Genomic DNA, 17225 nt, shown 5'->3' with positions numbered 1-17225 from the left:
CCTGTCTTTCAGGGCTGTAGGTAATGATGTTATAAAGTACAGTATATCAAAAGTACTTGGGCTGCTATGTGCAAGGTACAGTGATTAAATACAGAGGAAAATCCGTGATTATATTGTCAAATGCTAACAGCTGTTTAAAGATGAGTCTTTCCCAAATGTGAATACCGTAATAATTATCTGAGAACAACTGTACCTTCAATAAAGTAAATAATAATCTAATAAGTAATGAGAAGGGATGCTATTAAGGAGATGATATTAAGAGGTTCTTTTGGCCAGAACACAAGGATTCCTATGTTCTACCCTAGGTCAGTCCTTCAGCCAGTATTGTGTTTCAAGAATGAAATCTGCACATGGTACTAAGCAAGGCAGAATTACACTTTCTATCGTCATCAGCAGTAGGTTTGGCCTCAAGCCCCAGTGAAGAAACATAATTGGTTAGGACCGAATTGGAGATCTTACCTTTCTAGTTGCATGAAAGGGCCATATTTCTAATAAGAGGCAGGAGGAAAACACAGTAGACACAATATGTGGCTCAGTCAGTTTCCGAATATAATAAATTATAGCAAGTCCTCCATTTCCTTGAGGATAGAGTCGAAAGACAAGATCCTGATTGATCCTTGTGAGAAGAATGAAGAGCTGGGTGAGGAGAGAGGAGATGTGGAACATCTCTTTCATAGAGACCAACACGTAATTAAGTGTAACATTTAAAAATTACAAACTTATTGGAATAAATTTCTGAAATATTTAAACTTCGAAAACTTTGCTATTTGACTTGAGGAACTTGTGGGGATTATTTATACTTTTGGACAGTTGGTTTTTGGCCATAATGTGATAGATGAATGTTGTAGCAGTTCAGGCAAGGAAATAATGAGGAGCTGAATTAAGATAGTGGTACAAAATGAAGAGGAACAGTTGGATTTGAGAGATATTTAAGAGGTATGATTCATAGGATATACTTATAGAGCGAATTAGGGAAGAAAGAGGACTCTAGAATGATCATGATGTTTCTGGGTTGGATGCCTGGATATGCCATTAGCAACAAAACACACACATGTACATGTACATAAAACAGAAGAGAAACAAACCAGGAGTAGGAACAAAATGGATATTTGTTGCCTTTAGGACATCCAAAAGTACCTACTTATCCATAGGCTATAGGAATCAAGCAATCTGTTAATCAGGAAAGTGTTCTGGGCTGGTGACATTTGGAAGCTATGGTAGGTGGAAAAGTACCCCCTCAAAAGATCTATGTCCTAATCTGTGGAACCTATGAATGTTACCTCTCATGGCAAAAATAAAGTTGGGGGTGGGGGAAATTTGTGGTCTTTACATGTGATAGGGAGCTTATCCTGGATTATTGAGTTGAACCCTAAATGCTATCATCACGTATGACAGAGGGAGATTTCACACACGCATAGGAGAAGGCAATGTGAACCTGGAACAGAGAGAGATTTGAAGATCCTGGCCTTGACATTTGGAGGGATTACAAACCAAAGAATATTGGCAGCCACTAGAAGCTGGAAGGGGCAAGAAATGGATTCTTCTTGGACTCTCCCACTGACACCTTTATTTTGTCCCAGTGTTGCTCATTTCAGACTTCTGGCCTCCCAAACTATGAGAGAATGCATTTCTGTCGGGGTAAGCTATCTAGTATATGGTTATAGCAGCTGCAGAAAACTAATACAGGAACCAGTAGCCTAGAGTTTATAATTAAAAGAATTGGGTGTGAATGACTTCACCTAGGGAGGATGCATGAAATGAACAGGAAAGAGTAATGAGGTTAGAAATTTCTGTTATCCGGCACCATCCAGAAATGTATTCTTCTGGATTAGAAAGTATTTCAGAAAATGAGTATAGAATCTTATAATTATTGCCACTCTTTTCATTGATAAAAATGTTTTTGAATGCTAATAATTTCTTTTTTTTTTCTGTAAAATGTTGAGCGATGTTTAGTACTTCTGAATTCATATCCTTAATGGAAATACCTCACTTACATTCTAGTCTTGTTCTTGCAACTCTTTCTTTGATATCTGGGTGTTACTTTATATTCATTTTGCTCCAAACCAGAAATTTAATATTTGTTTCCTTTCCTATATTCTTTATTTCCAGATAATTATCAAATCCCTTCTCCAAAAGATTTCTTGAATCTGTCTATTCTCCATTCTGTGGCCAGGCCCTTTATCATCTCACTTTAGTTTTCTGCAGCATACTTTTAGTTATTCTCTGCAACTTCAGGTGGTCTATGAGAAGTCTTATAGATCAGTATTATTTAAATAGCACATTGTGCTACTACTACTCACAAACCTAGAATGATTCCTTGTTGCTTACTGTGATAAGTCTGAGTTCTTTGGTCTGAATGTCAAGAACATATCATTTGGCCCACATATATTTCACCTTATTTACTTACACACACACACACACACGTATGCACACAAACACATGCAGTCATCTCTCTAATCAGGCCAAATTCATCATGCAAAAAACTCAGTGAGCTGGATTAAGGAATATACCACCTGAGCTCCTCTTCAGGGAGTTCGTTTCTGAAGGTTCACAGGAAATGTAACAAGATGAAGAAATGGTTTACTAAAAATACTCTCAGAGAAAGTATTTTATGTAGCTTTGGGAAATATTTTCGTAAGCAGTTTGGGCTAGTGTGTGAGACCACCAAAGGACATGCCAAACTGACACTTGAGGTCAGTAATTCTGATTAACTGCAGGGATTTTAGCTGAGTCAAGACTCCAAGTTAGGGACAGAGGTGAATTCTTCAGGACCAGAGCAGAGGTATAATGTAAACTTCAGGCTTCTCCCTGAGTAAATGTTGAACACACATTGGTATTGGTTTGAAGAAGTATTAATTATTAGTCTACCCAGGTTTCCACATCTTGATCTGGCCTTGAATTTGGACTACCTTTCCCCACCATGTCTTTGTTTATGTTGTTTTTTTTTCTGCTTAGAAAAATGTGCTCTTCCTTTATCTGTAATAGAAGACTTAGAATCCAGTAGGTTGATATCTATGGTTGTATAATCAGAAAAGGCTCCTACTCTACCAGGAGCAAATGCATCCTGTTTGAACCTTCAGGTATGGTTTGGATAGTTATAGAGCATGCATTTTCAGCAGGGGTGATAACAACTTAGATATTTACAATGGTTTGTGATCCTCCAAACTCAATGCTACACTAAAAAATTTTATCATTTCAGCATTTAATTTCTCGTTAGGGAGAAATTGAATTAAAATCAATGAATTATATTTAAATTTAATTTTATTCCATGGAGTAATGGTTATGAAAAAAAAAAGTTGAGAAACATTGATGTAGAAAAAGAGAAAAGTGCTGTTATAGCTTTTACTTTTTGTGGCAAGAAGTCTCATATGTACTGAACTTTTAAAATGAGTTAATCCTTTTTTTTGTTATTAGCAAAGCACTTTGCTGACTTCATTGGAAGCATTCATTCTGTACCTATAGAAACTTGAGAAAAAATACATAAAAACAGGGTGTATAAATTATAGTAAATATAGTATAGAGGATGTCCCATTATTAGTATAACAATTGCTATTTTAGGCAATGGGTGCTTTGAGCTTAGGCAAAGGAAGAGATTACTTGATCTAAAATGACCAGAGGTCAGGTTCATGGAGAATCTAGGAACTGAAACTATACCTTGAAAGAAATACAGGATTTGAATACACAGAGGGGGAGAATAAGCATAGTTGTGATTAAAACACCATCTTGATTTTTTGTGAATGTGAGTGTATGAGAGGTAGGGAACTATCCTTTTTAACTATAGTCATACCTTGGAGATATTGCAAGTTTGGTTTCACACCACTGCAGTGAAGTGAGTATCACCATAAAATGAGTCAAACAATTTTTTTTTGTTGTTTCCCAGTGCATATAAAAGTCGTGTTTGTGCTATACTGTGGTCTACCAAGTATGTAATTAGCATTATGTCTGTTAAAAAAGGACATGCCTTAATTAAAAAATACTTTATTGCTAAAAAGTGCTGATGATCATCTGAGACTTTAGCAAGTTGTTTTTTTGGTGCAAGGCCTGGCCCCAACAACATTGATGGCTGCTGAGATCGGGGGTGGTGGTTGCTGAAAGTTGGGAAGTTGGGGTGGCTGTGGCAATTTCTTAAAATAAGACAACAATGAAGTTTACCAAATCCATTGACACTTTCTTTCATGAAAGATTTCTCTGTAGAATGCAGTGCTTTTTGATAGCATTTTACCTACAGTAGAACTTCTTTGAAAATTAGAGTCAATCCTCTCAAATCCTGCTGCTGTGAACTAAGTTTATGTAGTAGTCTAAATTCTTTGTCATAATTCAACAGTATTCCCAGCATCTTCACCAGGAGTAGATTCCATCTCATGAAACCACTTTCTCTGCCCACTCATAAGAAGCCACTCCTCATCCGTTCAGGTTTTGTCATGAGATTGCAACAATTGAGTCACATCTTCAGACTCCACTTGTAATTCTAGTTCTGTTGCTTTCTCCACCACATCTGCAATTACTTTCTCCCCTGGAGTCTTGAACTCCTCAAAGCTATGCATGAGGATTGGAATCAACTTATTCCAAACTCCTCTTAATGTTGCTATTTTGACCTCTTCCCATGAATGATGAATGCTCTTAATGGCATCTAGAATGGTAGATCCTTTCTAAAAGATTCTCAATTTATTTTAACAGATCCATCAGAGAACTCATTATGGCAGCTATTACTGTACAAAATGTTTTGTTTCGTTTTTGAGGTGGGATCTTGCTTTGCTGTCCAGGCTGGAGTGCAGTGTGCCATGGCTCACTGCAGTTTTGACCTCCTGGACTCAAGTGATCCTCCCACCTCAGCCTCCCTAATAGTTGGGACTACAGGTATGCGCCACCATGCCTGGATAATTTAAAAAAAAAAAAAATTTTTTTATTTTTATTTTTTGATGTAGATGGGGGTCTCATTATGTTGCCCAAGCTGGTCTTGAACTTCTGGCCTAAAGCAGCCCTCCCACCCCAGCCTCCCAAAGTACTGGGATTGCAGGCATGAGACACCATGCCTGGCCCAAAATGTATTTCCTAAGTAATAAGACTTGAAAGTTGAAATTACTCCTTGATTTATGGACTGCAGAATGGATGTCGTGTTCACAGGCATGAAAACAACGTTTCATTAAATGTGCCAGGTGACCAAGTGCATTATCAATGAGCAGTAATATTTGGAAAGGAATCTTTTTTATTCTAAGCTGTAGGTCTCAACAGTGGGCTTAAAATATTCACTAAACCATGCTGTACATGGATGTGCTCTTATCCAGGCTTCGTTGTTCCATTTATAGAGCGTAAGTGGAGTAGATTTAGTGTAACTCTTAAAGGTCCTAGGATTTTCAAAATGATAAATGAGCATTGACTTCAGTTTAAAGTCACCAGCAACATTCACCCCTAACCAGAGAATCAACCTGTCCTTTGAAGCTAGACATTCTCCTCTCTAGCTGTGAAAGTCCTAGATGTCATCTTATTCCAATTGAAGGATGTTTCATCTACACTGAAAATCTGTAGTTTAGTGTGGCCACATTCATCAGTGATCTTAGCTAGATTTTCTTATTTGCTGCAGCTTCTAAATCAGCACTTGCTGCTTCACCTTGCACTCTTATGTTAAGGAGATGGCTTCTTTTCCTCAAATCTCATGAAACAACCTCTGCTAGCTTCAAACTTTTCTTCTGCAGCTTCCTTACATCTCTCGGCCTTCACAGAATTGAAGAGAGTTGGGGCCTTGCTCTGGATTAGGCTTTGGTTTAAGGGAATATTGTGGCTGGTTTGCAGACCACTCAGATTTTCTCCATTATCAGCAATAAGGCTGCTGTTTCACTTTCTTAACATGTTTGGGTTTACTAGAGTAGCACTTTTAATTTTCTTTAGGAACTTTTCCTTTGCATTCACAACTTGGCTAACTTGTATGAGAGACATCATTTTTTAGCCTATCTCAGCTTTTGACATTCTTGCCCACTGAACTTATTCCTTTCTACTTTTTGGTTTAAAGTTAGAGACATGCAACTCTTCCTTTCACTGGAACACTTAGAGGCCATTATAAATTGGTCTAATTTCTTTTCTTTTTTACTTTTTTACTTTTTTTTCCAAGACGGAGTCTTGCTCTGTTGCCTAGGTTGGAGTGCGGTGCAGTGATCTCAGCTCACTGCAACTTCTGCCTCCCAGGTTCAAGCAATTCTACTGCCTCAGGCTCCTGAGTAGCTGGAATTATAGGTATGCACCACCACGCCCAGCTCATTTTTGTATTTTTAGTAGAAACGGGGTTTCACCATGTTGGCCAGGCTAGTCTCGAACTCCTGATCTCGTGATCCAGTCCACCTCAGCCTCCCAAAGTGCTGAGATTACAGGTGTGAGCCACTGCGCCCAGTTTGGGCCTAATTTTAATATTGTTGTGTCTCAGGGAGTAGGGAGGCTTGAGGAGAGGGAGTGAGACAGGGAAACAGCTGATCAGTGGAGTGGTCATGATTAATTTTGCTGTCTCATATGGCACAGTTTGTGGCACCCCAAAACAATGACAGTAGTCAAAGGTCACTGATCACAGATCACCATAATAAATAACAATGAAAAAGTTTGAAATATTGTGAGAATTACCACAAGGTGACACAGAAACATGAAGTGAGCACTTGATGGAAAAATGGTGCTGGCCAGGTGCGGTGGTTCACACCTGTAATACCAGCACTTTGGGAGGCCGAAGTGGGCAGATTGCTTTGAGCTAGGAGTTCGAGACCAGCCTGGTCTCGAACATGGTGAAACCACTTCTCTACAAAAAATACAAAAATTAGCTGGGGGTGGTGGCACACGCATGTGGTCCCAGCTACTCAGGAGGCTAAGGCTGGAGCATTGTTTGAACCTGAGAGGTGGAGGTTGCAGTGAGCTGAGATCACTCCACTGCACTCCAGCCTGGGCAATAGAGTGAGACTTTGTCTCAAAAAAAATGAAAAAAGAAAAGAAAAATGGTGCTGATAGACTTGCTCGATGCAGGGTTGCCACAAACCTTCAATTTGTGAAAAACACAGCATCTGCAAAGCACAGTAAAGCAAAGAATAATAAAACAACATGTACTTATACTATTATTGACTAACCTAAAGAGAGTTAGTCTTGCAAAAGTTGAGGCCCCTCTATTGCTTTTTTAAAAAAAGTTTATAGATTTGGAGGGTACAAGTGCAGTTCTTCCATGGGCATATTGTCTAGTGGTGAAGTCTGGGCTTCTAGTATAACCATCACCTGAATAGCATACATGACATGGGACCCAATAGGTAGTATTCCACCTTTTGCAGTCTCCAAAATATATTATTCCATTCTGTAGGTCCATGTGTACCCATTGTTTAGCTCCCACTTACAATGAGAACATAGAGTTTTTGGCTTTCTGTTTTTGAGTCATTTTACTTAGGATAATGACCTGCAGTTCCAACCGTGTTGGTGCAAAATACATGATTTTATGCTTCTTTATGGCTAAGTAGTATTCCGTGGTATATCTGTACCATATTTTTAAAAATCCAGTCATCTATTGATGGGCACTTAGGTTAATTCCATGATTTTGCTATTGTGAATAGTGCTGCAATAAATACATGGAGTGCAAGTGTCTTTTTGATAGAATGATTTCTTTTCCTTTGGGTAGATACCCAGTAGTGGGATTGCTGGAAGTATAGTTCTACTTGTAGTTCTTTGAGAAATCTCTATATTTTCCATAGAGGTTGTGCTAACTTACATTTCCACCAACAGTGAATAAGTGTTCCCTTTTCTCTGCATCCTTGCCAACATCTGTTGGTTTTTTTTTTTTTTTAATAATGGCCATTCTGACTGGTGCAAGATTATATCTTACTGTGGTTTTAATTTGCATTTCTTTGATTAGTGATTTGACCATTTATTCATACGTTTATAAGCCACCTATATGTCATCTTTTGGAAAATGTCTGTTCATGATCTTTGCCTACTTTTTTTACTTTTTTTTTTTTTAAAAACAGGATCTGGCTCTGTCATGTGGGCTGGAGTGCAGTGGCGTGATCTTGGCTCACTACAGGCCATCTCTGGGCTGATAAGAATCTATAGTTGTCACCAGTAAAGGAGAATTTGTATCCTGTCTTTAGGTAGAAAAGCAAGAGGATATGGAGAGATTTTCCCCTATTCATTGCTTTAGGCTCAAAAATAATTTTTATGTCAAAGACGTATTTTGGGGTGATATATCTTTTTCCTTTCCTTTTTCCTCATGGCAGAAGGCAAAGGAGAAGCAGGCACCTTCCTCACAGGGTGGCAGGATGGAGTGAGTACAAGCAGAGGAAATGCCAGATGTTTATAAAATCATCACATCTTGTGAGACTCACTATCACGAGAACAGCATGGGGAAAAATGCCCCCATGATCCGATTACCTCCGCCTGGTCCCGCCCTTGACACGTAGGGATTTATGGGGATTACAATTCAACATGAGATTTTGAGTAGGGACACAGCCAAACCATATCACTTGGGTCTCAAACCCAAGATATCTCATTATGTATATGCAAATATTCCAAAATCTGAAAAAATTTAAAACCTGAAACACTTCAGGTCTCAAGCATTTTGGATAAGGTGTACTCAACCTGTACTACTGCTGCTTCTGAGTGAATTACATGGCCATCTATCCAGTTACAGTAAAGCCTAAAACCTGGCAGCCTTTGTTTATTTTCTTTTCCTCTCTTATGTTATATCCAAGTAATCTTTAAGCCCCATTGATTCCCTCTTCAAACCATATCGTTAAGTTCTTCCACTTTTCTTTGTCTCCACTGCCACCATCCTATTCTTAGCCGACATGATCCCATTGCTGAACTTCTGCATAGTTTTCTGCTTCTCATTTGGTTCTCAATGTAATTCATTTTTTTTTCATATAATAATGGTCTTTTAAAAAATGAAAATCAGCAGCCTGGCCAACATGGCAAAACCCCGTCTCTACTAAAAATACAAAAATTAGCCAGGCATGGTGGTGCACACCTTGTAATCCCAGCTACTCAGGAGGCTGAGGCAGGATAATCACTTGAACCTGGGAGGGGGAGAGTGCAGTGAGCCAAGATCATGCCACTGTACTCCAGCCTGGGAGACAGAGCAAGACCCTGTCCAAAAAAAAAAAAAAAAAAAAGATCAGACCATGTGGCTACCCTGCTTAAAACTGGTCACTGGATTTCCATTGTACTTGGAATAGAATCCTAAATCCTTAAGCACTTGATTTGGCCAGCCCCTGTCTACCTTACTTTGTTTCATGCTCATCTTCTGACTTCCTTAACAGTAGCCACACTTCTTATTTCCTGTACCTACCGGGTTCTTTTCCTGCCTCAGGGTTTTTGCATTGCACTTGCTACATTCTCTACTCAGAATGCCCCTGCTTGTCCTCATCTTTGCTTAGATTCTTCTTTTGCTTCTGGCCTTAGTTTGTCACGTTCATTAAAGTAATGCACTTTCCTACCTCAACCTATTAGAGATTTGAAAAAACTCTTAATTCTCTTTTGAAAAGTACTTATTTTTAAGTAAAAATATGTTATTAACGCAATGGGTTTATTGTTATATTAGAATTAATATATATTCAGATTTCTCAGTAAAAATGTCAGGTTTAATTTCAAATATGGTAAATACTGATAGCTATAACAAACAGGCCGGGCGCGGTGGCTCAAGCCTGTGATCCCAGTACTTTGGGAGGCCGAGACGGGCGGATCACGAGGTCAGGAGATCGAGACCACCCTGGCTAACACGGTGAAACCCCGTCTCTACTAAAAATACAAAAAACCAGCCAGGCGAGGTGGCGGCGCCTGTAGTCCCAGCTACTCAGGAGGCTGAGGCAGGAGAATGGCGTGAACCCGGGAGGCGGAGCTTGCAGTGAGCTGAGATCTGGCCACTGCACTCCAGCCTGGGTGACAGAGCGAGACTCCGTCCCCCCCAAAAAAAACAAAAAAACAAACAAAAGGCCTTTGGAGACCTTAATAATTTTAATTTTTAGTTATGACAAAGTATCACAGAATTTACTATTTTAACTATTCCTAGATGTACAGTCCAGTAGGATTAAATATATTCATAATGTTACATAGCTACCCATTTGCAGAACTAGACTTCCAGAACTAGAAAAATTCTAAATATGTCATGTAAGTAGAATTATATAATATTTGCCTTGATATGTCTTGCTTATTTAACTTAGCATCATATTTTCAAGGCCCATCTACATTGTAGCATATATCAAAATTTCATTCTTTTTATGGCTAAATAATATTTCATTATATGTATAGGCCACCTTTTGTTTATCCATTTATCTCCTCTTTATTCCAAATTATGATATAAGTAATTGAAAATGTAACTACTAATTATTGGTAATTTAAATAGAAGATTCATTGATTCAGTAGTAAATCATATAGTATAGAGTCTACATATGGATGTTGAAGGTCCTTTCCCATACATTTTTTTCTATAATCTGGAGAATGAGATATTCAATCTGGTATTTGAAATTCTTAGTCATAATTGTGGTTACCTTTAGTCATCTAACTCTTTATTTGTCCCTTGATGTTGAAAGTAATGGCTTTATAAAGGATAATTTTATTGAAAACATAAGCTTTATTATTTTAAATAGTTAATAATTACCTACATTAAAGTTATTCTTTCTCTAATAAGGTTAAGTTACCATTTTATTTTTCAATTTTCTCTAAGGCTGTTTCAGTCCTGTCATCCTATTATCTTACCCTGTTACTTTTATTGATCTAGAACGGGCTGGTACATATTAGGTGTTTAATAAATATTTATTGAGTGAATGAGTTCTCAGTTACACAGTTAAACACTCTTTTTTTTGAGACGGAGTCTCACACTGTCACCCAGACTGGAGTGCAGTGGCGCGATCTCGACTCACTGCAAGCTCCACCTGCTGGGTTCACGCCATTCTCCTGCCTCAGCCTCCCGAGTAGCTGGGACTACAGGTGCCCACCACCATGCCCGGCTGATTTTTTGTATTTTTAGTAGAGACAGGGTTTCACCGTGTTAGCCAGGATGGTCTGGATCTCCTGACCTCGTGATCCACCCGCCTCCGACTCCCAAAGTGCCGGGAGTACAGACGTGAGCCGCTGTGCCCGGCCTACAAACACTCTTTAATGTTATTTATGTAGATCATACATTAAAGTCATCTATTATTTGTAGGTTTTGCTAGTTTAATTCTCACAAGTACTATCATTTTTAGGTTTTTAAATTTTATTTAACTTTGTTCCTGTTTATTAACAAATATTGGACTTTTTACTTTAAAAACTTTTAACACTCAGGCTGGGCACGGTGGCTCAAGCCTGTAATCCCAGCACTTTGGGAGGCTGAGGCAGGTGGATCACGAGGTCAGGAGTTTGAGACCATCCTGGCCAACATAGTGAAACCCTGTCTCTTCTAAAATTACAAAAAATTAACTGGGCGTGGTGGCGGGCACCTGTAATCCCAGCTACCTAGGGAAGCTGAGGCAGGAGAATTACTTGAACCCAGGAGGTGGAGGTTGCAGTGAGCCGAGATCGCGCCACTGCACTCCAGCCTGGGCCACAGAGCAAGACTCTCTCTCTCTCAAAAAAAAAAAAAAAAAAAAAAAACCTAAAAATAAATAAATAAATAAACTTTTAACACTCAAAAGTTTTCAACACTGTATTGCTATGTTTTTAACCTTTATTGCACTGTAGAGCCAAATTATTAGCAAAAGCAGTTATTTCTTGGCTTCTGTGCTTGTGAATCAGATCACAGCTATTTCTTTGACTTTGGCTTTGTGGTTTCTTGAACTATTTAAGTGATGTAAAAGATGAGTCTTGTTAGGCGTTTCCTTTCTTTTAAAAGTGTATTTCATGTTTTATTGTAAACAGGTTTTCTCCAAGGAAACTTTTCTCTATAATCTCACCTCATCATCTCCCTATAAAAGAGAGAGATATTGATTTCTACATTATTTTATTATTAGGCTGTTTGTTGTACATAAGTGTGTTGGTTTTTATTTTACTTCTATTTTAAAAGTATTCCCAGAGATTTTGAAGTAACTCCATTCTGACTCAGTCTTTTGTGGATTACTGGAAATGTTCCTTTAGGTCACTCTCCACCCACTTTGGGAATTGTGAATGCTCTACCATTTTATTGGTTCCCTCTGGCCACTGAGTACATGAGTAAATGTCACATGCATGTGGGATTGCTTGTCAGAGAATGGAATTCTAAGACTTCCTCTTTACACAGAACAGTTTAACTTTTGTGCTTCTGGGCGGAGGTATGGTCCTTGGGACAGTTCTCCTTCCACCTAATAGTTATGGCAGAGATCAGGACACCTCACTTTGCTGCCTGTGCACTGAGGCCTCAGAGTCTGCTCTACCCGACATGACAGGTATGGTTCAGAGTTGATAGTTTCGGGGAGGCTTGATAACCACATTAATCAAGTGTGAATGAAGATTTCAAAAAATTCATCTTACCTACTACTGTTTTTTGTCTTCATTCTTGGTCAGTGAAAGTTTGTGTGGTTTCTTGGGGGAATATCTCATAGTAGGATCTCAATAAATACTTACTGAATGGAAGAATGTATGGATAATATGTAATATTTTGTAATAGTAAGATACAGATGTGAAGAACTTAAGCTATATTGAAAACTGTTGAATAATTTACCTTACATAATTTTTAAAAGAAGTTATTAAAACTTATTAGCTTCTTAGAGAATATACAGTCAGATAAAATAGAATTCTGGCAAGATAAATGTTTATAAAATACTTGAAAATGCCTAAACTGAAAATTTTTAATATTAATTTCTCCAATTACTACCTGACAAATTTCTAATTAAACTGATAAAAGTTATTGAATGACTAATTGGTGAAAAGTGTTTTTAATACAATTAAACATTAAGCTTAGGAATTTTCTCAGTTTGAGTTTTATTATTTTGGGTTTTAACTTTTTTAATCATGATAATTTACTTTGTACAAGTGGCTATTCTGTTTTGCTTTATTTTTGTTGTAGCCTGCAAATGTAGCAATAGAAAAAAAAATGTCTTTCTGTTAGCTAGGTTCTTTACATGAGTGAAAATCAGTCTTCTCTTATCCCATCTTAAGTCTCTGATCTACCTCTATAGCAGTGAATAATGGAAGATTAGTTAACTTGATATCTAAGTTACCTAATTTATAGTAGTCATTTCATTTTGTTCAAAAATAAACCATTCTCAGCCCACACACTTGCATTTGGGTGTGTACAGTACATCTGAATCATCCAGGCATGTCTGTCTTAATCAATGAGGAAAGTGACATAGACTATAGCTACTGGGTAACACTGTGACATTTACTTGCTCTTCCCACAGGCTTTTGTTTTCTTTTGTTTTTACCTTTATCCCTTGTTCCCCCTCATTTAGTTTCTTTACTCTTTATGATTCAAAATATGTTCCTTCTTAGCTTCAGAAAAATGTTAGGATATTTTTCTCTTTGGAAAAGTTTTCCTTTTGTTTGGTGCTAATGGGTAGAATGGTGTTTAAGTGGATATCCTGTGCAGACAGATTGTGCAGGAAATTGACCCTAAGTTATTTGAGAACAAAAGAGGAGTGGGAAGAAGGAAGAAAGGAAGGAAATAAGATCTTTTGACTCAGCCCAAAAGACTGGAAAACCAGAGATGGGAAGAAGGGAAATGGGGAATAAAAAGGATTATTTTCTAAGTTGTGGTTCTTTTAGTACTTTGGCCTAAAAAATTACTTAGTTATTACTTTGCATATTTCAGAAATATAATATTGTTTGGCCTGTATATATCTTTTAAATTTACATAAAATTGTGCTGTAGATCTCATTCTGTTTTCTCCTTTTGTCAGATAACACAACTTTCAGGAAGTTGACTTGTCTTTAAGAGTCATCTTTTGGATTCAGAGTTCCCCCTTATTATAAACATGTCCTTGAGTATTGACAGTCTGTCACTCTATTGTCATCAGTGCAGAATTCCTATTAATCTAATTTTTTTTTTAAAGCAGGGTTTTGTTCCGTTGCCCAGATGAGAGTGCAATGTATGATCTTGGCTCACTGCAGCCTCAACCTCCCAGGCTCAGGCAATCCTACCTCAGCTTCCTGGGTAGCTGGGACTACAGTTGTGTGCCAGTATGCCCAGCCAATATTTAATGTTTTTTTTTTCCTTTTTTTGAGACTGAGTCTTGCTTTGTCACCCAAGTTGGAGTGCAGCAGTCTGATCTCAGGTCACTGCAACCTCTGCCTCCCGGGTTCAAGCAATTCTCCTGCCTCAGCCACCCGAGTAGTTGGGATTACAGGCTCCTGTCACCACGTCCAGTCAGGGTTTTGCCATGTTGGCCAGGCTGGTCTCGAACTCCTGACCTCAGGTGATCCACCTTGGCCTCCCAAAGTGCTGGGATTACAGGTGCGAGTCACCATACCTGGCCCAATTTTTAAATTTTTTATAGTGATGAAGTCTCATGATGTTGCCCAGCTGTTCTTGAACTCCTGGCCTCAAGCGATCCTCCTGCCTTGGCTTCTCAAAGTGCTGAGTTTATAGGCATGAGCTGCTGTGCCTGGCCTGTGTTCATCCAGTTTAAATGTTTATCTAATTTTAAGTCTGAAACCTTGCCTGACTCTAGAGTTTTGTTTTATATTCTGTCCTTTCAGAGCATCCTCTTTGAGTGAGTACGTTTACATAGTTCATTCATTCAGCAAATCTTTTTTGAGAGCCTGTTATATGTGGGCACTGTTCTGGAGTCACTGTTCAGTGAACAAAACAGACAAAAATCCTAGTCCTCATAAAACTTACATTTTAGCAGGGAGACTTAGATACATGAATATAATAATAAATAAGTAAATTATATAATATGTTTGGTGGTAAGAGGTATGGAGGTAAAATAAATCAGGAAAGGAGTCAGTGGGAGATGTGAGGGTGTCATCAAGAATAGATGTACTTTAAAACAGAATAATCAGAGAATGCCATAAAAAGAAGGTAACATTTGGTGAAATGTCATGGGGAAGAGTGTTTTAGGCAGAAGGAAAAGCCAGTGCAAAGGTCCTGAGGCAGAAGTGTGCCTGCTTTGTTCAAGCAATAGCATTGATGTCAGTGGCCAGAATGAGGTAGAGGAATAGTAGCAGGAGATGCTGGGCAAGACCAGTTGTGAATGACTTTGCAGGCCCTTTAAGGATTTTAGCTTTTACTGTAAAATGGGGAGCCTTTGAAGAGTCTTGAACGGAGGAGTAGCAATCTGACTTATGCTCTGATAGATGGCTGGTATGTTGAGAATAAACAGTAGGGAACAAGCATGGAAGCATGGAAATCAGGAGTCTAGTGAAATAATCTCCTCAGTGGTTCCAACCTTTTTGGCACCAGGGACCAGTTTCATGGAAGTCAGTTTTTTCACAGACCGGGGTGGGGAGCAGTGGTTTCACATGAAACTGTTCCACCTCAGATCATCAGGCATTAGATTATCCTAAGGAGCATTCAACCTAGATGCCTTGCATGAGCAGTTCACAGTAGGTTTCGGCTCCTGTGAGAATCAAATGCCTCCACTAATCTGCCGGGAGGTGCAGCTCAGGTGGTAATGCTTGCTGGCCCACTGCTCACTTGCTGCTGTGTGACCCTGTTCCTAACAGGCCACAGACCAATACCTGAGGGACCCCTTATCTAGATGATGGTGGTCATGAAGTGGTACTGAATGAGAAGTGGTTAGATTCTGGATGTATTTTTGAAGGCAGTGCCAATAGAATTTCTGAGTGGATTGGATGTCGTATGTGAGAGCAAGAAAGGAGACATAAAGGATTCCATGGTTTTTGGCCTCAACATTTGAAAAGATGGAATTGCCAATAACTGAAATGAGGAATTCTGTGAGAGAAACAAATTTGGAGGGAAGCATGGATGATAGTTTTGCATATTGAGTCTCAGTGGTGTTATTAGTGATTTCTCATCTTTATACTCTGAAGCCCAGCACAGTGCCTTGCATGTGGTAGTCACTCAAATTACTAGGGGCTTCTTTTTCCCCAATAAACATTTAAAATAATTAAACAGGCCGGGCGTGGTGGCTGGTGCTTGTAATCCCAGTACTTTGGGAGGCTGAGACAGGTGGATCGCTTGAGCTCGGGAGTTTGAGACCAGCCTGGACAACATGGTGAGACCTTGTCTCAATAATAATAATAATAATAATAATAATTAAACAATATCTGACAACCGTTGGAAAACTCTTCTAAACTGGCAACATAATGGAGCTTGTAAAGCCCCCTGGGTCATTCTCCAGGGCTGTATTCAAAGTAACTGAATTATCAGCATGACTAATATCCAGGCAGGGGGCAGGTTTCATAGTGAGGTTTAATGCTGTGTGCTTAAAACACCCCAGCTGTTTTCAGAAATACAAGAAATCTTAAGTTGCACTGTGGATTCCCTGAGTGTCCATCCTGAGAGCTTGGGCTGTTCCAGATGCAGCAGGCGCTGACATGGGAGGAGCTGGCACCACCTGACACCAGAGGGGTTCGTGGAGGCTTCAGTTTAATTAATCATCCTTCTTAAACTTGCTGTTGATGTAAGGCACCCGGTCCAGAATTGGCCTCCAGTCAGTGACCCACACCAGCCCCACAGTGCCCATGGCGCCCCTTATGTCCACTGTGGGAATCCGGTTCTTGGCCAGCTCCTGGTTGTGTGAGCCCAGGAAGCTGCTCAATATTGCATCACCGTCTTCACCCTCCGGGTGATCAAATTACTGTTTTGTAAACTTTAATACACTGAGTTTCACAAAGTAAGGTGTAACTATATGACATTTGCTGGTTTTGTCCTGCTTATCACTATTTGGCTTCTGCTTATTACTATTTCTAACTTGGTTATTGATAGTACCAAAGTTCTTTTTACTGTTGAGTTTTTATCTTATAATTTCAAACAAGGGGAACTTTTCCTGTACTACAAAGAATTAAATATACTTAAACTGTTTGATGATCATTAAACAGAGTATTTATAAAACATTGTAATGTGTTACCAGTGTCACTGGCAAAAAAAAAAAAAAATATATATATATATATATATATATATATATATATGTATATTTAAGTGTGGATTATGGAGTGTTCAGTAATGGATGCTAATAAATATGGATATTTTCTGTACTTTCTTGGCATTTTTTTTATTTAATAAAGGATTGGCATTGTATAGCCCGGTGGAAATTCTGCTGGAGTAGATAGTTTTTGCATTGGAATAAAGACATATATGATATATGCAACCAGTTTGAAGAATGTTTTTTGCAATATGGATTTTTGTTGATTTGATCATCCC

General features: G+C 38.7%; 1 protein-coding gene across 8 annotated transcripts in view; it reads left to right on the top strand.

Moving 5' to 3' along the window:
* The window catches only part of ABL2 (ABL proto-oncogene 2, non-receptor tyrosine kinase), a 133996-nt gene that overhangs the window by 79884 nt on the left and 36887 nt on the right, over positions 1-17225 (top strand). For 2 of the 8 annotated variants that reach the window (XM_030935132.1, XM_010375682.2), the window contains exon 1: positions 12207-12346. The exons of 4 other annotated variants lie outside the window; for them this stretch is intronic. In XM_030935132.1, the coding sequence (XP_030790992.1) occupies positions 12235-12346 (112 nt within the window). In that variant the 5' untranslated portion in view covers positions 12207-12234. Of the gene's footprint in view, positions 1-12195; positions 12347-17225 lie in introns of those variants that run through there. 2 more of the 8 variants (XM_030935133.1, XM_010375683.2) reach the window with 2 other exon arrangements.

This window comes from Rhinopithecus roxellana, chromosome 8 (genome assembly GCF_007565055.1).
Source record: "Rhinopithecus roxellana isolate Shanxi Qingling chromosome 8, ASM756505v1, whole genome shotgun sequence".
Lineage (NCBI taxonomy): Eukaryota > Metazoa > Chordata > Mammalia > Primates > Cercopithecidae > Rhinopithecus > Rhinopithecus roxellana.
Note: the sequence above shows the minus strand (reverse complement) of the source record. Positions and strands in the feature narration are given on the sequence as shown.